The 24,301-nt window shown below is 42.2% G+C and overlaps 1 protein-coding gene across 1 annotated transcript; it reads left to right on the top strand.

Moving 5' to 3' along the window:
- Nucleotides 1–3,162: 3,162 nt before the first annotated feature.
- On the top strand, nt 3,163–19,042 carry LOC138947708 (monocarboxylate transporter 12-like). Its single transcript, XM_070319243.1, has 6 exons — nt 3,163–3,300; nt 9,428–11,028; nt 12,038–12,181; nt 12,382–13,737; nt 15,926–15,976; nt 18,780–19,042. Exons 2-6 carry the CDS (start codon nt 10,833–10,835, stop codon nt 18,905–18,907), a joined length of 1,875 nt encoding a protein of 624 aa, XP_070175344.1. The 5' UTR covers nt 3,163–3,300; nt 9,428–10,832; the 3' UTR covers nt 18,908–19,042.
- The last annotated feature ends 5,259 nt before the right edge of the window (nt 19,043–24,301 follow it).

Raw genomic sequence — 24,301 nt, 5'->3', positions numbered from 1 at the left:
GTGTCCGTGGAGAAATTAATTCAAATTATAGTTATAAATGAATTATACAAATCCACCGCTTTGCGCAGGGCGTTGCCGGCTTTTTAGGTATGAGTCCAAGTAGAGGAATGTTCTTATTCCCTGTAAAAGTCTAGGCAGATCAGAGATTGAGAGTCGAATCGATTACACCGAAAACTTAGGGAAGTGTCATTTACCCCATCTCATGGAACGTGACTCAGTCAATTTTAAACTTGAAAACAATCTTTGCGAAGGAACTACTGCGAGTTTTCCACAATAAAAATGCTCCAACATGGCAGGAAGCCTGTAGAAATGGAAAGAGAAATGTGTCACAGGCATCATTGTGTGTAGCGGGTGTTTTTATTGATCTGCATTTGGGAGCTCGAGCCGGTGTAACACGACATTTTTACTCCACGAAAAATTTACTCCGGAGTAAAAATTTCGTACGAAATTCTTACTCCGAGTACACCTTTCGTACGAGAAAAGAACTCCCCAAGGTACGAAAAAATTACTCCCTCCACGAAATTTTGACTCCCCAATTTTTTTAATTCCAGTAAAAATCTCCTACGCGAAAATGGGATACGGGCGAAGGGATAATGCCAATATGTGATCTCGCGCAAACAATTGTCGCGCTATACCCTCCCTCCACCCCTTCCACCACAGGAGACAGGGGAGTAAAAGTTGCGTACTCCTGGCGTGGGCACTAAATTGCTCGTGTTAGGGTGGAATAATTTATTCGTTGTTTATTCGTCAGGGGAGTAAAATTTTCGACCGAAATGTTGACTTGGAACACACCTGTCGTTGGAAGTAATTTTCTCGTGTTATGGGGGAGTCTTTTATTTTCGTAAAGGGAGTACAATTTTCGTACGAAATTTTTACTCCGGAGTAAAAATCTCGTGGGAGTAATTTTCTCGTGTTACACCGGCGAGCTAATGGGCGCGAGCTCTGGGGGAATAATTGTTCACTTTACGCCTTTACAGCGGGGAGAATGGTAGCATGGTACAGGTTGCGGCGGTAACTAATAGCGAGTACGAAACCATGAAGAAGATGATTCCGTCGTTTTTTTAAATTGAAAAACAGATAGACTGCCAACGTTCCAAAATTTAGAATATAAGAACAAGAATGGTATGTTACATTATGACAAAACAAAACGTTACACGACAAGCGGTCCTCAAGTGGACAGACAGACAAATACTTTTGATACAGATAATAGACGGGCGCAGTGACGTACTTGTAAGACATCGGCCTCCTAATCGGGAGGTCGTGAGTTCGAATCCGGCCCGGTCGCTGCCGCCTGGTGGGTTAAGAGTGGAGATTTTTCTGATCTCCCAGGTCAACTTATGTGCAGACCTGCCAGTGACTTAACCCCCTTCGTGTGTACACGCAAGCACAAGACCAAGTGCGCCCGGAAAAGATCCTGTAATCCATGTCAGAGTTCGGTGGGTTATGGAAACACGAAAATACCCAGCATGCCTACTCAACGAAAGCGAAGTGAAGCTGACTGCTCTGAGAATAGTGTGGGGAACCCAAATGGGCAAACGAGCTCACACGTAACCAGAAAATTCTGGAACGCGGAAGAAGAAGAAGAAGAAGAAGAAGAACAAGAACAAGAACAAGAACAAGAACAAGAAGAACAAGAACAAGAAGAACAAGAACAAGAAGAACAAGAAGAAGAAGAACAAGAAGAAGAAGAACAAGAAGAAGAAGAACAAGAAGATAATAAACCTATTTGAGATTTTTTTTAAATCATCATTTTTTGAGTTTGTCTCAAACTGGCAGTGTAACATCCCGGTTGATGAAACATAACAGTTCGTCCCACGAGGACTATAGTCCGTGAGGGGTGTTGTACCAGCAGTCCGAGACGATACAAAGGATGTCATTTTTGTCTTGATTTCGTACTCGGTAATCGGTCGGTCGCTCCGCAATCTCCATGCAGTGACGGCGGCGACACCTATACTTGGCTTGTTCACGCCGGATAAATAGCTACAGCGTGTTTTGCAGTCATAACACAAAAGCTACGGTCCTCCTTTACGGTAACTTTAGTTACATCATGTATTTTGGGAAGCTGTTCAAGTGATATTTCTATACCTACTACCCTTCTGCATGTTATGAGGACCGTAGCTTTCATGGTGTGACTGCAAAACACGCTGTAGCTATATTTATCCGGTGTGTTCTTATCCCTGACTACAAAGATCTTTGCAAGCCGTTTTAAGTGCTGTTCACACGGCAGGCTTACAATCAACTTTCCGTCAATTTTCAAGCGTTTTTTGTCAGAACCAAATCAGCTGAACATCGCTACCCACGTGAAGAGCGCTGTTGCTCATAGTTTAGGCAACGATTCTCGGTTGACTTGCGCATTCGGGCGCATTCGTTGTTTTCCGGCTAGACCGGCCTAACCCGCCAAGTCGCTTGTAAATCGCTGAGAAGTGGAGCAGCGCTCAACTGAGTTTCCAAGTCGCTAGTAAACCGCGGAACTGACTCAATCACAAGTAAATCGTCGGGACCGTTCACATGGCAGACATTTCGCCGACTTGGTCTCAGCGACTACCGAGCGACTTGGTCTCAGCGACTACCGAGCGACTTGGTCTCAGCGACTACCGAGCGACTTGGTCTCAGCGACTACCGAGCGACTTCAAGTTTAAACTAACTAAAGTTGAATGAAAGTTGTTTTAAAAAGATATAAATATATACAGTTGAGTGAGCGTCCCTCAACAAAGAGGGTCCCTGGACCTCCAGCTTTAATTTGTTTGGGGTACACGGACTCCTTCGGTGGAACTTTATCGGTCCAAAGACAATATGGTGCATATACTGCACTTACTTTTGGAAGGCACATATTTACCTCGCTGATACATACCCCCTGGACTTGTTGAAAGTCTGAGCCCTTTACAAAAACATTATGGTTATAATTATAGGTAAAGTTACTTCCTCAAACTTTCATTGATATAGATCTGTCAGAGCGTTTTATGAAAACAGCACTGATGGTATTACAGTGTTCTAGATGATCGAACGTGTAGCAAAGACCTGTAGATATTGCGTCACCCGTCGCCCTGACCGTGTGAATAGTACTTAACAGTTCGTGCATTATTTCTGGCGCCGTTTTAATAGAGTCACGCTTAGTTGCAGTTGACTGGGTCATAGTTTTCTTGCCCGGTTTGAGGACACCACGTGGTGCCAGCCTGTACATGGTTGATTACACGTGACCTGGAACTTTAAGCCTGTATTGATGGTTTGTGTTTTCTACAGGCTAGTCCTTAAGTGGCTTCGCTTTGTGCCTGCAGGACAGGAATATTCTTCATCATCACGGTTTGTTTGTTTGTTTGTTTGCTTAACGCCCAGTCCACCACGAAGGGTGATATCAGGGCGGTGCTGCTTTGACATTTAACGTGTGTTACGCGTGATTGTTCTGAAAAGTGACTATTACATGATTGTTCTGAAAGTCTACTATTTATTTCATCGTAATCATGTAAGCCCTCATACGTGATTGTTCTGAAATCTTACTAATTTACATGATTGTTCTGAAACTCTACTAAAGGTAAACTTGCTTCACCCGTGAAATGTAGTCAGATATGGAACAATAATACCCCTGCCCAGCGAAGTGTGTTTGAGTTGATCCGTCTTCTGTGTGCGCGACAGCTTCAGATGTGTGTTTGAGTTGATCCGTCTCTCCACTCCCTTTTTTTAGGTGTTGGGGGTGGGAGAGGTTTGTTCATATCAACTGACACTTTATCAAACCATTTGAATAATTTATATACAAAATTCTGGTGGTTGTTGTGTTATAAAAAAAACAAGTGTCACTGAAAACAGAGATGTGCTAATAAATTTAGCTTTCATGTGTGTGTATGTGTTGTGTGTGTGTGCGTATGTACTCAGTGCACTGGCATCGGAAACTGGGTGGGGGGGGGGGGCAGCTGCTGTTCCTGGTGTGGGGGGGGGGGCAAACATGTCTTTTTGCCCCCCCCCCCCCCCCAATATTTAGGATGACAAAAATATTCACAGAGAGAGAGGAGAAAGAGAGAGAGAGAGAGAGAGAGAGAGAGAGAGAGAGAGAGGGGGACAGAGAGAGTGTGAGAGAGAGAGAAAGAGAGAGTGAGAGAGTGAGAGAGAGAGAGAGAGAGAGAGAGAGAGAGAGAGAGAGAGAGAGAGAGAGAGAGAGAGAGTGTGTCACGTTTCAATATATCACATAAGGTGATTATGAACGGTTAGTTACTACTAACTATAACTAACCACACCACGATCCACTCTCGCAGTCATACAAATAGATAGAATCAACAAAAGTATAAGTTTCAGACGCCTGTTTATATACTTCGAGACTTCACTCCAAAAGATGTTTTACGTTCACAACGTAAAATATAGGTCACTGACAAAAATGCCAGTTAAAGTTTAGAAAATGATAATAACATGACGCTGACCCCGTGTATAGATAAGAAAGATAGCCGGTTATGCAAAAGCGCTGGTTAAATGCAGGTGTCACACACCCCACGTCGTCACCACTCAAATATAATCACAAATACACAAGGTGACTTGGTGGTTAAAGGCGCAATGGCATGGTGCATTTAGCTTTTCGTTAGGGAGTGGGCGACCCGTAAATAGTCCTTCCCCACTACTGCTTCGTTGATTGGAGTGTCGGTTGGCGTGGAACGAAGCAGGGAATCGTGGGAAAATCAGGCGCCTCACTCAGCTGCTGAAGACAACGGGTGTCGTGTAGGTGACGTCACTGCCTGCCGGAAGACCCCTGCAGACGATGACGGCCTCACCGGTTATCCCAGCAGCAGTAACAGCATACAGCAAGACAGCAACAGCGATGACCCGGTTACAGCATATAAGTAGCTAGGTCAATCACGTAGCGTAGAAAGTAGGCTGCAACAAAAAGCATCGGTGCACTAAACATTCCACGCTACCCTTCACCCTCCACCTTCAAACATGTCACCTTTACATATTTCATCGAGCAACGTGGGCCTGCACAAACGAACTTTTACAACAACAAATCAGCCATTTTCCTTCCTTCTCTCCATATCTGCAAAAGCCATATACAGATTATTATTTTAGCGTCACAAAGAGCAAATTATGCGCTAACCTGGAAAGAACAACAGAGAGTATTTCATTCCACAAACACAGACTCGTCAACAGCGTTAAATAATGATTTATTACCTCAACAGCCTAATGTAAGTAGCTCTCCTTTAAGCGAATCCGCTCCCTTTTGAATGGCTTCCGTCCGTCGACGAAAATACCGCCATCCCCTTCTTGCTGAAATACTTTATGCGTGGGAAAATCCCCCGCTCAGCCAAGAATCAAAACCTGTCAACCTTGTTGACAGCACAGCTATAACAGCGAAAAGTTTTCTCTCCTTCGTAGTTCCGTAAAGCCCTACTGTACCATGCAGAACGGCACGCTGACTTAAAATAATAAATCACCACGTGTAGAAGACCATCTAACTTTAGGATGGAGGAAAAACGATCCTTCTCTGTCGCTGCCCTGTGTTCGAGTGTCCACTCATGTCTTCCCCAAACAACCTTGAAAAAACATCACGTGACTCCACGTGTCCCGTATCCAGATCAGTTACCGTCGATTTCGCCAAGCAAGCAAAATCACGCACGTGGAACCCCTGTATCAAAATATCACCCCTCGCATGCCAGCCAGGCGTGCAGGAAAACGTATTTCCCGTGCTAAGCTCGGTCAGCAGAAAATAGCCCGAACAAGCCCAGGCGCTTTTCATCGTAATTTGAGAAAGGCACCCAACAGAGTGTTCCTTTCTCGATCCATGTCACTAAATCGTGACAGAGAGAGTTGATAAACAAAATACCCCTCCCCCCACACACACACACACACACACACACACACACACACACACACACACACACACACACACAAAAAGAAACTTGTATATTGTCTCGCGTGCAAGAACTTTTTTGCCCAGACTCCCCACCCATCTCGCAACCCCGGCCATCTCCTCACGTCTCTCATCCCCTCTCCACTTGAATTTTTAGTTCATAAAAAAAATAAAAGTTTCATTTGTGAAAATTATTTGTTGTGCCTTTCGTCTTTAAAGGGGCAAAAATTAGCTTCCATTTTCCCTCTTTGCCATGCCTTTCGGTCCATTTTGGTGACCTAGCCACCTAAGCATAGCAAAGAGGGAAAATCAAAAGTTTCTATGTGTCCCTTTAAACCTGTAATTAGAATTTTGAGTTGGGAATACTCAAGAAGAATCATTACATTTTTGAAGATTATAAATAATTTTTGTCTTTGGACATTTAATTTGAATTTTGAGTTGAGAACAATAAAGAAGACATGTTCAATGTATGAAACGTATTATTTGTTGAGTTTTTATTCATTGGGCGGGGGTATAAATATCAATTTCACTTAAGATTTAGTATCATTGTATCAAAATATTGTTCTATTTACATACAGACATTCACACAGACAGACGGACAAAGTGAATCCAGTATACCCCCTCCAACTTCATTGGGCTGGGGTATAAATATCAATATCACTAAAGATTTAGTATCATTGTATCAAAATATTGTTCCATATACATACAAACATACACACAGACAGATGGACAAAGTGAATCCAGTATACCCCCCTCCAACTTCGTTGGGCTGGGGTATACATATTGTTCCATATCTGACAACACTTCACGGGTGAAGCAAGTTTACCTTTTGTAGAGTTTCAGAACAATCATGTAAATTAGTAAACTTTCAGAACAATCACGTATGAGGGCTTACATGTTTACGATGAAATAAATAGTAGACTTTCAGAACAATCATGTAATAGTCACTTTTCAGAACAATCACGCGTAACAAACGTGCGCCACTCACAAGACAGAAGTCGCAGCACAGGCTTCATGTCTCACCCAGTCACATTATTCTGACACCGGACCAACAAGTCCTAGCACTAACCCCATAATGCCAGACGCCAGGCGGAGCAGCCACTAGATTGCCAATTTTAAAGTCTTAGGTATGACCCGGCCGGGGTTCGAACCCACGACCTCCCGCTCACTGGGCGAACGCCTTACCACTAGGGCACGGTGTTGCGGTATTACCACAAGTAGGCTACTAGATGCTTCAAGGAATAGATATGGCAATAATTGGTCAGTTATGTCAAAAAGTGGACATTTTGGTGCATTATCGTGGTTATGCTCGATACAGACTAACACAGACCAACGAAACCCTATTGGGAAGCTGGAGCAATACAACAGCAATATTTTGGCGTCAAAAAAGTTACAGATTGCACCTAGATTTCTCTCAAAATTAATAAATTCGTTTAATCGATGATCCAGCTCTGAGGAATAGCGAAATGGGCGGAGCTTAGATTTTTTTTTCCAGCTCTGACGCGATTCACAAAACCAAAACAAGTCGCGTAAGGCGAAAATACAACATTTAGTCAAGCTGTCGAACTCACAGAATGAAACTGAACGCAATGCAATTTTTCAGCATATACCATCGTCAGTCCACCGCTCGTGGCAAAGGCAGTGAAATTGACAAGAAGAGCGGGGTAGTAGTTGCGCTGAGAAGCATAGCACGCTTTTCTGTACCTCTCTTCGTTTTAACTTTCTGAGCGTGTTTTTAATCCAAACATATCATATATATATGTTTTTGGAATCAGGAACCGACAAGAAATAAGATGAAAGTGTTTTTAAATTGATTTCAAAAATTTAATTTTGATCATAATGTTTATATTTTTTATTTTCAGAGCTTGTTTTTAATCAAAATACAACATATTTATATGTTTTTGGAATCAGAAAATGATGAAGGATAAGATGAACGTAAATTTGAATCGTTTTATAATCTTTTATTTTTTTTTTACAATTTTCAGATTTGTAATGACCAAAGTCATTAATTAATTTTTAAACCACCAAGCTGAAATGCAATACCGAAGTTCGGCTTTCGTCGAAGATTGCTTGGCCAAAATTTCAATCAATTTGATTGAAAAATGAGGGTGTGACAGTGCCGCCTCAACTTTTACAAAAGGCCGGATATGACGTCATCAAAGGTATTTATCGAAAACAAGAAACAAGTCGCGTAAGGCGAAAATACAACATTTAGTCAAGTAGCTGTCGAACTCACAGAATGAAACTGAACGCAATGCCATTTTTCAGCAAGACCGTATACTCGTAGCATCGTCAGTCCACCGCTCATGGCAAAGGCAGTGAAATTGACAAGAAGAGCGGGGTAGTAGTTGCGCTAAGAAGGATAGCACGCTTTTCTGTACCTCTCTTTGTTTTAACTTTCTGAGCGTGTTTTTAATCCAAACATATCATATCTATATGTTTTTGGAATCAGGAACCGACAAGGAATAAGATGAAAGTGTTTTTAAATTGATTTCGACAATTTAATTTTGATAATAATTTTTATATATTTAATTTTCAGAGCTTGTTTTTAATCCAAATATAACATATTTATATGTTTTTGGAATCAGAAAATGATGGAAAATAAGATAAACGTAAATTTGGATCGTTTTATAAATTTTTATTTTTTTTTACAATTTTCAGATTTTTAATGACCAAAGTAATTAATTAATTTTTAAGCCACCAAGCTGAAATGTAATACCGAAGTCCGGGCTTTGTCGAAGATTACTTGACCAAAATTTCAACCAATTTGGTTGAAAAATGAGGGCGTGACAGTGCCGCCTCAACTTTCACGAAAAGCCGGATATGACGTCATCAAAGACATTTATCAAAAAAATGAAAAAAACGTTCGGGGATTTCATACCCAGGAACTCTCATGTCAAATTTCATAAAGATCGGTCCAGTAGTTTAGTCTGAATCGCTCTACACACACACACAGACAGACAGACAGACAGACAGACACACACACACACACACACACACACACACACACACACACACACACACGCACATACACCACGACCCTCGTCTCGATTCCCCCCTCTACGTTAAAACATTTAGTCAAAACTTGACTAAATGTAAAAAGTGGTCCATATTAGGGACCCTTCCCCTATGTCATAATGTTGTTGCTGAAAAGTACATGACTGTTGTGTTGTTGTTTCGGTTATCTTTATGTTAGAATTTAGACAATACTAGTTTAGTGTTGTGATAGCATAATGCTATTTGTTGTCCTTGTTCTGCAGCTTATCGATCTGTACACTCGGAAGTGTGTAATGTCTGTGCCTGCGTGTGTGTCTGGGTCGGGGGGGGGGAAGGGGGAGGGGGAGGGGGAGGGAGGGAGAGAGAGTGTGTGTGTGTGTGTGTGTGTGTGTGTGTGTGTGTGTGTGTGTGTGTGTGTGTGTGTGTGTGTGTGTGTGTGTGTGTGTGTGCGTGAGAAAGAAAAGAAGGGGGAGGGGGAGGGAGGGAGAGAGGGAGCATGTGTGTGTGTGTGTGTGTGTGTGAGTGCGTGAGAAAGAAAAAAATAGTCATAAAAAAACTTGATTATATATATTTTATTGTATTCGATATTTTCTTTGTATATATCAGGTGACAAAAGGACAGTTTTGCCAAAACTCATCCGGGCACCTTTAAAAAGTCCGGAGCATACGGGCACCCCAGAGACATCGAGGATCCATCTGCGAACAGCGTGAAGGTTCCTCGATAGCTCAGCTTTCTTCGAAGGTCCCCGCTGCTGGACGCACACATTTGTCAAAGCCAGCGTGTGAGCTGTTTCACTTGAAAAGATCTGCACAGTGATTAATCCGGCTTTGAGGAAGCTCATCTTCAAGCAAAACACAACACTGACATACTTTGGCTGGCATATGTAACTTCAGCAGGACCGACGACGCACTGCAGATTATCCCAGCCCGCAACACGTTGCATGAAAGGAAAACAGGCCAAGTACTCGTCATAATCACTATCGCGACATAAATAATAGGCCGTGCGTCGTCTGTGCCGCTGAAACTGCGCAGGTATATTCTGCCCATAAGCGAACGGGGCGCCGCCTCACTACGTGGGACTCGACGCTGCGTTCTGTTTGCTTAGGCTGAGTGAACTCCTAGCATGTAACCACGTTATGTCCCAAATGGACACTACTTAAGTCTTACGAAAGAAAAAGGGAGATCATATCACCCCCCTCCTAAATCAGCTCCACTGGTTGCCCGTTCCTGCCCGTATCACATACAAAATCAACACTCTCACCTACAAATGCCTCCATGGTCTCGCCCCTGCCTATCTCTCCGACTCTCTCTCTCTCTCTCTCTATGTCCCTTCACGAGCACTCAGATCATCTGCCGACTCCCTCAAGCTCAACATCCCCCACACCAAACTCAAAACAGCAGGTCAACGCTCATTTTCTTTCCAAGCACCTAGCCAATGGAACACACTACCTCTCCCCCTCCGTCAACAACAGTCCCTCGAATCATTCAAATCTGCACTCAAGACATTCCTTTTTTCCACATAATCCATGCATTCTACACTGCCCACCCCATCCCACCCTGAATAACTATACATATTTTAATGGTTGATGGTGTGTGTGTGTGTTGGTGACTTTAAGTCTCCGTGTGTGTGAATGAGTGTATGTGCGCCTTGAGTCGCCTGTTGGTGAGATATGTGCGCGTTATAAATATTCGTATTATTATTATTATTATTACTTCTGGGGACAGAAAAACCAAGTGAGCATAGCATAAGCTGAGTGAAAGTACAGCCTCAGATTATTTGAGCGAAGTTGAATTCGCGAAGCTGGCTGGGGCACGAAGCTTCAGCACTGGATTTTCGGCAAAAAGACTTCGCGAAGGCTGTGCAAAGTCGACTTCAGGCTCAATAAAGAACAGCTTCTTGTGATTAAACGCTAGCAGGTCTTCACATAAGTTGACCTGTGAGATCGGAAAAATCTCCACCCTTAACCTACCAGGCGCTGCCTGGATTTGAACCCGTCCTCAGCATATCCAGCATGACGGTGAACACAACGGTTGATTCTAGGTACGCTTGGGTGATTTTGCTGGCTAGTGTCGGTTGCAACTACGTCACTGGCGTTCTGGTCTACTTCGTGGGTGTCATTCATGTGGAACTGCTCATCAAGTTCCAGGATGACGTCACCACCACAGCATGGGTCGGGGCGGTATACTCCAGTCTACAAATGCTGGGAGGTAACTCGTTCTCTTCTGTACTCGGGGGACCTGTGTGTGTGTGTGTGTGTGTGTGTGTGTGTGTGTGTGTGTGTGTGTGTGTGTGTGTGTGTGTGTGGTGTGTGTGTAGGTGTGTGTGTGTGTGTATGTATGAGTGTGTGTGTGTGTGTAGGTGTGTGTGTGTGTGTGTGTGTGTGTGTGTGTGTGTGTGTGTGTGTGTGTGTGTGTGTGCTTGACATACCGTGAGTGGTACCTGTGATGAAAGGACACCCTTGGGACCAGCTAAACGTGTCCCTACATTGCAGGTGGCCTGTCATGACAGGTATATTTTGGTAGAGATAATAGACAAAGGGACCTCAGAATGTATCCTTTTAAGGGAGGTGTCCTCTCATCAGAGGGGCCACACATCACAGGTACCACTGTACATCCTTTCTAACGTTTAACATTTCGAACTGTACTGACTTCGTTTTGACGATAAAATAATTCGTTGGTGTTTTAACAATGTTTGTATAAACCAGCTGTCAATTTATTAGTTAGTTTTTAAAAGTTAGGTCTTGCGCCAAAACGAGGCTTCCGATTTGTTTTAATGTACTTCCTTTCTAACTGCACGAAATAAATTCTTTGAAAATGTCTCACTCTCAACGGAAAGCATCCAGGATGTTCCCGTTCGGTGAGGGTTCAAATGGAAGTATGTTTGTACTTTTAGATAAAAAGAAAACACACCAGTAACCAGGTTAGGTAAGTTTAAATCAATATTTCGGCATGTAACTGCCTTCTTCGGGATGGTATGGAAAGAATGGAATGGTACAGTATGTCTGTACTGTATGTCAAGGGTCGGGGAGGTCAGTGATCAGAAACAGATGGTTTACGGGAGACGGGGGGTGGCTTTAATTTCAGATCCTTAAATTGCACTGAGTAGAAAACCGCCTCTGAATTTACAACGCTAAAGTTAAGCATAAAGAGCTTTAGTAAAATGAGATACTTTTCACTAACCAAACTTGTGTAATATAACTGAACAAATCTGTTGCAGCTCCGGTTGCTGGTTGGCTGGTTCATCGCTACAGTTGTCGAGTCAGCGTCGTGTTGGGCGGGGTGTGTCTCCTTGTCGGTTTCACTGTCTCCGCCTTTGCCACGTCAGTCACGCAGCTTGTCTTCACGTATGGACTAATCGCTGGTAAGTGTGTTATTGTGGGCGGAGCCTCTGCATGTGACCCCGCCCTCGTTATTTTATAGAACCAATTGCTAGCTCGAAAGTGTTACCTACTGGTTAGAAATTAGTGGATCTGCTGTAATAATTAGTTTTAGGGCTGAATTCCTCAACTAATGCCCCAGTAAACACACCTGTCGATCTAATTCATTCATTTTTCTTTGCAGGCTTGGGACTTGGCCTGTGTTATTCGCCGACGCTGATGATCGTCACGTTCTACTTCGACAGATTCCGTGCCCTAGCTTCGGGTGTTTCCGTGTCCGGGATGGCCATCGGGATTCTGACCGGCTCTCTCACCACCCAGAGGATGATAGATGTGTACGGCCTCCAAGGGGCTTTTCTGCTGATCGCCGCCTTTGCTTTCCACTGTTCTGTGTTCGGAATGCTGTACCGCCCAACACATCACGAAGGAAAAGGAGGGAGGAGAGAGAAGTTTCCCAAGCTACTTCAAGAACCTGACGAGAAGACATTTAAAGGGAAGTCACCCCTGGATATAGTTATCTTTATTCCCAATGGGAACAGTGAAGCCGTTAGTCACGGTGACAGTGACGCCACCAAACCGAGCGACAAATCTGCATTGAATTTGAATGGGGAAAGATGTGAAAATGACTGTGTGAAATATTCTGAATCTACTGTCTTCATCCCCAAAGAAAAATGTGATGCTGTTTCTGAAAAGGTAGCAAAAGGCATAGAGATTGAGCATTGGAATTTACAGTGCAGAACAAATTCAGAATCAGAAACAGGCGCGAGTGCCGAGTCTGAGCAACTGCTCGATTCAAAAGAAAGAACTGACGAAGACTCGAATAAAAAAGTATTCAATCAGAAACCTTACTTGATCAACAAAGATCAGAGAATGTCCGATTCAAATGACAAAACTTCAAACACATATGTTCAAGAGGAAGCAGACTCCAAAAACGTACTCCAGAAGCCTTACCAGCCACGCGGTGTCCATAGCTCACAAAAGGAATTAGATAAAATACAAATACTTGAAGCTGAAGCCTCAAGCGAAAAGAAGCAATCTTGCTTCGTTTCGAATCTCTCAGCCAAGTTTAACAGCATGTTACCGCTCTTGCGAAACCTTGCTTTCCTCAGTCATTGCATGAACTATCTATGCGCTGCAATAAATATGTCTGGGGTGTATCTCCATCTTCCAGAATATTCTAGAACTCACGGAACAACTTCACATGAAGCTGCCACACTTTTCGTCGGCTCTGGCATCTTCAGCCTCGTTTCCAGATTAGGTTCCGGTCTGCTGCTGACGTCATCGCGTGTAAATTCTTTCGCGCTGAGCGTGGGGTTGATGGCCTTGTGCGGTGCTGCCACTAGTTTGTTCCCCTTGTATTCGGACACCTACCTGGGACAAATGGTTTTTGCTTCCATTTTTGGCCTATCCACGGGCGGATTCGTTACGCTGATCAACGTGTTGACTATGGAGTTGGTGGATGTGACGTCACTTCCTGCAGCCTACGGGGTCCTAATCTTTATGATGGGGATTGGCTGGGTGGCAGGACCTCCTATGGCTGGTCAGTTATGTGTGTGTGCGTGTGTGTGTAGACTGAAATCCGGGATGCTCCTCCGGCTTTTGAACTCACTTCTTGTAACCAGTTTTGAAAACATTGTCAAATTAGTAGTACATCATTCTCCCAGAAAAAGTTGCACACGTGGTGTCAGTTTACACTAGTGTTTACGATGTGTGCAACGTTTGCTAGTAGAATTAGTAACTAAGACATATTGTGTTCAAAACTGGTTAGGCCAACAAATAGTGTGTTCAAAACTGGTTAGGCCAACAAATAGTGTGTTCAAAACTGGTTAGGCCAACAAATAGTGTGTTCAAAACTGGTTAGGCCAACAAATAGTGTGTTCAAAACTGGTTAGGCCAACAAATAGTGTGTTCAAAACTGGTTAGGCCAACAAATAGTGTGTTCAAAACTGGTTAGGCCAACAAATAGTGTGTTCAAAACTGGTTAGGCCAACACATAGTGTGTTCAAAACTGGTTAGGCCAACACATAGTGTGTTCAAAAGTGGAACACTCCAGTTCAGAGAATAGCATGTGTAGTCAAGTGGCGTACCCAGTCTTTTTCTGTAATTATCTCCTGCCCGACCCAGTTGCCTCCCCTGTCTATTATCTTCCCCTGACCCAAGTTGTGTCTCCCGCTAGGATTATTGTGTGATTACTATCGTAGGGTAGACTCTTGACCGGATTCCTTTCTAACCTCTTATCTCAGATTTAGGTGGTCGTTATGTAATGTGCCGCCAGACTGTCTGGGTATCGTTGGACTCGGCGTTTTGTCAAGTGGGTGTCATTTCTTTTGACAGGGTACATCATAGAAGATGCCAGGTGGCTTGGAGGTTTTAGTCTCTTACCCCCCCCCCTTCTTCGTAACTGGTTGTAATCTAATGAGCCTTATCCGGTGTGCGTAATATTTCCGGTGCGTGACACCGACACGGCTCTCTGCCTCTGTATGCAGATTGTGTAGGTATATTAGTATTCATGTGTGAGTGCATGTGTATGTGTGTGTGTTGTATGTATGTGTGTGCGCCTGTCTGTATGCGTGTGTGTGTGTGTGTGTGTGTGTGTGTGTGTGCGTGTGTGTGTGTGTGTGTGAACGTATGTCTGTGTGTCTGTGTGTATCTGTGCATGTGTGTGGTGATAGCATGTGTGTGTGTATGCACACGCGTATGTGCGTGCGCACGCGTGTGTTTGTTTGTGACTGCATGGATTTAAACGATGAATTTGCTTTTGTACTCCTGTTCTTTTTGTGTCTTAATGCTGTATTTTGGTTTTGTACATGTGTATAGCAATGTCATTGTAAAGCGCTTATAGCTTCTAGGTAAGCGCTCTATAAGTTTCCATTATTATTATTATTATTAACGATCCCTTTCATTTGGCAGGCAATCTTAAGACGACACCCCCCGTTGTCTGACACCGGGTAGCCTTCATATTGGCTTATCGCCACAGGGGATCGGAAGTGACCAGCCTTTAAAAGACTGAACATTTAGTAGTAGAGCAGAGAACGCGATTTGTGACACTGCGAGCTGTGTGTTGCTCCGATTGTGTCGGTTGACGTGAACGGTCGAAGTGCTGACCAAAGTTGTCGCGAAGTTGTAATCGGTCGACTTGTGGTTGTAACTGAATTCCGAAACCTGTGCTCTTGTGTTTCGCGACTATCGTCAGCAGCAGGTTTTGTGTTCCTTTTACGTGTGCTCACTGAGGAGATTCTACACTACTTTCTGGTGTACGTGTCTACTTTCTGGTGTTTGCTTTCTGGTATACGTTAAGTAAAAGTCACGTTATCGCAACCTCTGTCTTGGCGTCTCATTTATGCTTCCTGGCCTATCCCCCCCTTCCACACCACCCTATCACACATGTTTAAGGGACCGTTTGTTATCGGTAAAGAAACTGCAAAGAACCACTAATTTACCAATATCCGCAACCTCTGTCTATCTGTCTTTCTGAATGTGTGTCTCTCTCTGTCTTGATGTCTGTCTGTATATCTGTATATATGTCTGTCTGTCTGTCTCTCTCTCTCTCTCTCTCTCTCTCTCTCTCTCTCTCTCTCTCTCTCTCTCTCTCTCTCCACCCTCTCAATCGCCAGAAATACTGTTCTTTCTCCGTCTTTGCATGAACAAAAAGTCTTTTTGAACCTGCATGCACAACGCAGAAAAGAATCCGAATAAGAAAGTTAATTGGGTTTCTTTTTTCTCTCCAGGTATGATTGTTGATTCGGGAGGAACCTATGAACACAGTTTTATTTTCCTGGGTAAGTATGTTGTTCAATGTTTAGACACTTGTTTTTATTCTCGCACTCACATGCACAAACATACGTGCGCATGCAAACACGCAGGTACATGCACAGATACAAACACATGTGTACACACACACACACACACACACACACACACTCAAACAAACAAACGCACACAAGCACACACACACACACTAACACACATTACTCCCCCCCCCCAACCACCACATACACACTTCTGACATTTCTCTCATAAGATCCCCCTAAAACACGTTTTAGATTCTGCTTTTAGATTAAACTCATTCAGTCACCCTAAACTAGGACGCTCCTCGTATTCTATAGGCGAAGAAAAACTATCCATAATATGGTCTATGTATTTCAATCTCTATAGACACGGGTGGGGACTTACAACTTCACTGTCATGAAGTGGTATATGGAATTAGAGAGTTATTTTTTTACTCGTGCGTGTTCTGCCCTATCTAACTCCTTTCACTAATTCAATACACTCCACACACAGAATTTGGAGGATACAGACTTATTAATTTATCCTCACAAAAGCAATACAATATTCACATCAAATAAACAGAAATACAACTTTCCAGTTACAACCGTTCAATTCACACAATCACTGCATACATGGGATTACGGTACATGTTATAATAAACTTCCGTAACCATACTATCTCAGTATTAGGTTACTACACAAGAGAGGATGTTGACAGACACTCACGAGTTCGTATTTCTCACTGCATGCCGTCCTTTACACACTCTTGTACCACTGAAATCCATGTAGATGCTGTTTTCCATATCTCACGTTCCTCCCCGAGAAACTCTCCTAATAGATGCTGTTATGCATATCTCACGTTCCTCCCCGAGAAACACTCTTCGCCCTTTGCGAAAAGTACCGGTTCGTCTCAACGACCAGTGCATGTTGATGGGGACTGCACCGTCCATCCATCTTCGCCGATGTGGCCTCTGTTCCGACATCGTCACGAACTCTCCAGTGTGAGGTCCAACCCTCGGACACCGTCATGGAAACTCCTAAAGAATTAACTCAAGTCTTAATACAACATTCTCTTAAACCATCTCTTCTTTCTAAACCGTCGTGTATCATCTCTCTCGTTCATTCTACATTCACAACTAAACATTACACAAGTACTTCTGACATCATTCCATGTATGTCATTCCGTCCACAATCAATATCCAAGCTATACTTATCTAATGGATCACTTAATCCATTTATGACACTACCATACATAGCATCACCATCTTAACATAACAGAAATGCGTAACAACATTTATGTTCAAGAAATTACCCAACAAAAACGTAATACAATCTCAACGAGAATCCTCTTAAAACTTCACATTGGCATTTAGTGCACTTTGCATACACTACCGTTTACATTCCAGCCATATATTCAAGCTTCAATACTACAGGGCCGGATCGGGGGGGGGGGGGGGGGGGTTCCTGGGTTCCGGAACCCCCTCCCCTTGCCATCCGATGTACCTCTCAGAGAAGAGAAAAAAAGTATGTGGACTTTTTAAGTTCTTCCCCCAACTCCCATTGGTAAACAAGTGCACTAGGTAGAGGAATATCATTCACCATCCATTTGGCAGTTGCCTCACTGAAGTATAGTGTCATTGTTCATCATACAACATCTCTCATATCACTTCTCCTTTGTATTCCAGATGTTGTAATCATTGCTTGTTTGCTTGAATTTAAGTATTCAAAGTAAAGAGTCCTGTCAGACTTATTTACTGGGCATATATGTCCTTGGGATTATTCCACTGAACCACTATGGTAAATGAATATCTGAAGTATTTTGTTACTGTTGAAAATGTGTAATTTTGATTCCCAGTTGCAAGGAAAGACCAAAAAATGACCTCACAAATGCAACATTTTCTCGGCTTCTGGGAGGCTTTGCCCCCCCAGACCCCCCAGCGGGGCGTTGCCCCTGCACCCCACCGGTGCCTCGGCGGCCCCTGGACCCCTGCCTTCAGTTGGAACCCCCCCCCTCCCCCTCAAACGAATTTGGTCCGGCCCTGTACTATTCAACATAATAAATCATCCGTCTGAAAAAGGAGTGCTTGTTCCCCGAACAAGACCGACACGCGCTAAACAACCTCCTCGGTTGAGAATCTTAGACGCCGTGAATATCTTAGTTCAAAACCAGCTATATCTTTCCAACTCGTAAACACTATTCTGTTTAACCCAGGGCTATTTCCTCGTGCAACACACGAAACCCGTGATATCGCTTCTAACCTGTCCTTCGCATCACAATTCAATCTTTAGGGAGGTTAAAATCACGACGTGTTTCACAGCTCAACATATCTCGAAATATCATACTCACATCTTTGTGACAGCCATTCAGTTCTTTTCTCTGATTGTTTACTCAAAGCAAATTCTGCCGCTACATTGTACAACATAGGCTGCCACTTATAACAGCATGGAAATTCAAAATGGAATGTTGATTTTGTGTTCACAAGTATAGGCAATATTTACTTGAACGCATAATTTGTTTGCCCACTTCCGTCAAAGTCCAAAACCATGTTACGAAAAAGGCTTATCATTTTTTCTCGGGAATACAAGTTGAAACTTTTCACACTTGTTTTCGGGTATGGGCATGATTGAAAATCAAGATGAAATGTTGATTGTATGTCGACAAGAATTGCAATTTTTGCTTGCACGCATCTGTTTGCTCACTTGTACATAAAAGTTAAGAACCATTTTACGAAAAGGGCTAATACTTACAGCTCGTGAATTCCATGTGAAACTTTTAAGTTTTATTTATTTATTTATTTATATTTATTTTTTACAGGTATAGCAATGTTTGCATCAGCAGCGTTTGACCTTTTGGCCAAAGTTCTTCATTCAAGAAAAACCAAGCAGGGGGACGCCATTTCTTCGCTTCATGACGTCAACAGTGACGCTTTAAAAGACCATTGACGCAATTTTGACGGTTGTGTTTATCGTAGGCCCATTAAATGGCAGCAGTTATATTTCTGTTCGTGTGTGTGTGTGTGTGTTTGTGTGTGTGTGTGTGTGTGTGTGTGTGTGTGTGTGTGTGTGTGTATGACAGGGCCGGACCAAATGAGTTGTAAGGGGGGGGGTCCTCCTTTTTTTTTGGGGGGGGGGGGAAATCAGCGAAGTGGCGAAGCCACAAGCGCGCGCCTGCAAAGCAGGCGCGCGAACAAGGGGGGTCCGGGGGCATGCTCCCCCGGAAAATGTTTGAAAAACGGTTAAAATCTGTGCAATCTGGTCCATTCTGGGCCTTGTTTTGAGGGTTAAGAGCAGCATTGTTTTGGTGCTAAAACTAGTAAAAGTCAAAGCAAGGTACATGCTTTTTCCAGGGGTGGGGTTCCGGAACCCCTGGAACCCCCCCCCTGGGTCCGGCCCTGTACAGTATGTGTGTGTGTGTGTATGTGTAAGTGTGTGCGTGTGTGTGTTCTCAATGTTTGTGATTCATGCTAACCTACTTTTTACTGTCTGAAGTTTCTCATGATTGTTTGAATATCCGCAAATTGCACATGATAGTACGAGTAAAACATTTTTTTTTCTATTTTATTATAATTCAAGTCTTACATCTTCCCACCATCATATCTGAGTGTAATCCTTTCAGTTTGATGTGGCGAACAAGAAGTATCACATGATGAAATAGGCCTACGACAGTGCATAATACTTTATTAGGGTAACATTTGTTTCTCTGTATATTCTGCCCAACACAACCCCTTTCATTAAAGTGCTAATGATAATTAACTCTGGTTCCAAAAAGACCTTTTTTGTATCTTCATAAGTGTGGCAATTTCTGCAAAAACTGTCACTGTAGTCAAACAAATTGTATTGTATATCCCGAGACTATTTTCCACTTCTTTCATCTGTGTCACAATGTGCTATCACTGCTACTTTCTTGAGCTTGCAGAAATTCGGCTTGAAGTGGGAGTCAGTGAGCACAGGAAAGTTTGTTAACATTTTGGTCCAACTTTTACCCCGCGTTTATCCAATCAGAAGCAACAGTCAACAATGCCCCAAATTGCTGAAGTGGCCTCAGTCGGTTGTGTTGGGTTTTTTTAAAATATTTTTTTATCATTTGTTTGATGTTTTACAATATATATATATACACATGGACATCACATAAAACAACCACATGGTTTACAATTATGGTACACAAATTGGTTTCACCCATGCAAATACACACGCAGACATACCTCGGGGGTGAGAGGGGAGGGTTAAAGCCAAGGGCGGGGGTGGGGGTGGATGGTGGGAGCGGTGGTCACTGTAATAATTATGTTGTTTGTCTGTTGTTGTTGTTCTTGTTTCCATGAAACTTGACCAGTAAATCCTTATAGTAGTGTTTACCTTGACTCTGCCTATACGTTCGTTACAGTCATTTGTAAAAGCTCAATCATTCCAGCGTTTTGATATTGTTCCCTCTTTTGTATTCATGTAGACAAAGAACATTTTTTGAAGTGCGATCGTTTTTTGATTGTTTGGATGATTTGCTGACGTTAAAGCTGCTGGCTGCATAATCTCTTTGCATGCGTCTGTCTTTGCAACAAGCATATATACAGATACAAACCATGTACCAACGAACGCGCCAACATAATGTTATTAATATCACACACACACACATACACACACACACACACACACACACACAGTCACACACGGACACACAAACAAACACACACACACACACACAAACATACACACATGCACGGACGCACGCATGTACACACACACAAACGTACACAAACACACCCACACAAACACACACCCACACACTCACACACACACGCACAGACACACACACACACACACACACACACACACACACACACACACACAAATCCAAACACTAATCCTCTTGCATGGTTCAGCATTCACAAAATATCATACACAAAAAATGCAATATCATTTCAGCAGTATCGGAACAATAACAATACCAAAAGGCACCAATAACAATAAAAACAGTTCTCGTGCTGACACTACACATAAACTTAGAAATGCACAACTACTGTCACAGTGTGCGTGCGCGTGCATGCGTGCGTAGGCTACGTTCTTGCGTGCGTGCGTTCGAATGAGAAAGAAGAGAGAGAGAGGATTGAAGAATGAGGTCACGCTATCTGTCACATGAATATATACACACACTGAAGGCTACCTCGGACACGAACACTTGCCAACAACTGTGGTTGGACATGCTTTTGAAATGGAATATTTTTTCGACATGATTTCACTGAGGACATACGAATCCCGCTGTGTTGCCTACTGATGTTGCGAATGATGAAGGTTTTGAGTTGACTGACCTTGAGGAGGGATTGCATCAGGCGTTTATCATCTCAAATTATATCCTTGCTACTTTTCAGGAGTCAACTATTGCCATTCATGGTAACTTGGATAGTCAATGTTTTTATTTCTTTGATTCCCATCAAAGAAACAGAAATGGTAACCATTCTTCAAATGGCGCTGCAGTTTTGATGTCATTTAATTCCTTTGCAGAATTGATTGATTTTCTCAAAAGCCATTATCAATGTGTTTATCAATTAACACCTGTTCATTTCTGTCCAACTGCAATGCAAACTCAATGTGGAGGAAACAAGGATTCATTACAAACAAGTCATCCCTGTACATCAACAGATTTATGTACCTCAATCAATACTGCTAGTATGAGTGACAGGAATCTAAAAGAAACAAGTCGCGTAAGGCGAAAATACAATATTTAGTCAAGTAGCTGTCGAACTCACAGAATGAAACTGAACGCAATGCAACGCAGCAAGACCGTATACTCGTGGTCCACCGCTCACGGCATAGGCAGTGAAATTGACAAGAAGAGCGGGGTAGTGGTTACGCTATGCTGCATAGCACGCTTTTCTGTACCTCTCTTCGTTTTAACTTTCTGAGCGTGTTTTTAATCCAAACATATCATATCTATATGTTTTTGGAATCAGGAACCGACAAGGAATAAGATGAAACTGTTTTTAAATTGATTTGGAAATTTTAATTTTGATAATAATTTTTATATATTTAATTTTCAGAGCTTGTTTTTAATCCGAATATAACATATTTATATGTTTTTGGAATCAGCAAATAATGGAGAATAAGATAAACGTAAATTTGGATCGTTTTATAAATTTTATTTTTTTTTTACAATTTTCAGATTTTTAATGACCAAAGTCATTAATTAATTTTTAAGCCACCAAGCTGAAATGCAATACCGAAGTCCGGGCTTCGTCGAAGATTACTTGACCAAAATTTCAACCAATTTGGTTGAAAAATGAGGGCGTCACAGTGCCGCCTCAACTTTCACGAAAAGCCGGATATGACGTCATCAAAGACATTTATCAAAAAAATGAAAAAAACGTTCGGGAATTTCATACCCAGGAACTCTCATGTCAAATTTCATAAAGATCGGTCCAGTAGTTTAGTCTGAATCGCTCTACACACACACACACACACACACACACACACACACGCACAGACAGACAGACAGACACACATACACCACGACCCTCGTTTCGATTCCCCCTCGATGTTAAAATATTTAGTCAAAACTTGACTAAATATAAAAACAACCAAACGCAAATGTACTACTACTTCTACGATTCGTTTGAATGTAAAACAGAAATGTAACACTATCTGTGACAATGACGGTTCTACGACTCGTTTGAATGACGGTATAGATCGAACCCACAACTACGAAAATTTGTGTCAGACTTTTTTGAACAGGAAAATATGCCTCTGTTCAACAGTAACCAAAACATGGAAGATGTTTCTGAAACTTTACAGAACTGTAACACTAGCCTATCTGTGACAATGTTGCTTTTGAATTGAACCCACATCAGCTTAAATCTGTGTCTGACTGTTTTGTTGAACAGGAGAGAATGTTCCTGTTCAACAGTAGCCAAAACACTGAATCTGACGTTTTTGAATCTTTTCTGTCATCTAACCCAATTGCTCATGACTTCATCGATCTTGAACATGCCTACTTTTCAAAGAAAGACAGACAAAAGCGAAATCTGCATGTTAGCCATCTGCCTGAAATGGTCAATGCACTTTTGTAAAATTGTCACAGCTGTTATGCACTTTTGTGAAATGGTCAGTGCTGTTGTGCACTTATGCAAAACTTGGTGCTGTGCTGTTAACATTTGAACAAAATGCATTTTGTTCAAATGTTTAGTGCAACTTGCTACTATATTATAATCGCTGTATGCGCTTTGTGGTAATAATGCACTGTTGTGAAAAGTTTGCGCTAAATGTTGGCACTATGCATCATTGTTGGAGCACCCTCCTGTAGATGCACCATGCTGAAAAATGTACTTATGTGAAATGTTTCGTGTAAATTATTGTCACAATAATGTTTTGTGCGCCCCCATGTATGTGTTCTGTGCTAATAATGCACGGTTGTGAAATGTCCGTACAAATTTTGTGGCACTATGTAATTGTTAGTGCATCCTCCTGCGGATGCTTCGTGCTAAAAATGCACTTCCATTAAAATATTGTACGCTCATGTCAACTGGTACTATATTTTCAATTGTTTCTCTGTCAATTTCAGATGTTTGTTTCCAATTACTTCAGTATCTCCCTGTTGCAATTCCAGGTGATTCATTATTCATGTGCCAATTTGAGGTGTTTAATTCTGATTCCTGTATTTACTGTGTAAAATTAAAACTATTGTTTTCAAACATTCCTATGACACCTGGTAATGGTTCTGTGTTTTTTTTTAATTTGTATTTTGTTTTTCTGCAATAAATATTTGAAATGGATTTGAGACTGACTTACTACTTTTAGCACTCTTTTTCACCACATTCCCACGTACAGATATTGCAATATCAACTCTTCCTTTCTATTTGTTTCAAACAAGCTCTATTTTTTGTAAAAAGGTGTTTTTTTCTTGTGGCTGTTTGATCAATTCATAGCAAGCATTGACTGAAATAAACAATTTATATATCCAGCACAACATGCAATTCATTAACTTTTGACCCTAACCTTTAACACTTCCCAAAATAAATCTTTGGTGGACATTGCATCGACGCTGTTCATTTTGAATGAACATTTTTCTTGTACCCTACTTCGCTTCGCAAGTTTTGACATGTGAAGCTACGCCGTAGCTCTGCGACGAAAGAGCAGAGTGCATTCCCTTGGACTTCGCGCGAAGCTATGCTGAAATTAGTTCAATTAAAGCCCCAGTAATGGTTTACAGAACGATTTAAATCTTCAAGAGAAAAACAGTTCTAACCTTATCGAACACACTTGCAATAGCATTTACTGAATAGCATTAAATGACACAGTTCGTTTGAATGGCTATTTAGCTCGCGTAAACCACACACCTGTTTTCGTGGTTTA

The sequence above is a fragment of the Littorina saxatilis genome, linkage group LG14, assembly GCF_037325665.1.
Source record: "Littorina saxatilis isolate snail1 linkage group LG14, US_GU_Lsax_2.0, whole genome shotgun sequence".
In the NCBI taxonomy this organism is placed as follows: Eukaryota; Metazoa; Mollusca; class Gastropoda; order Littorinimorpha; family Littorinidae; genus Littorina; species Littorina saxatilis.
Note: the sequence above shows the minus strand (reverse complement) of the source record. Positions and strands in the feature narration are given on the sequence as shown.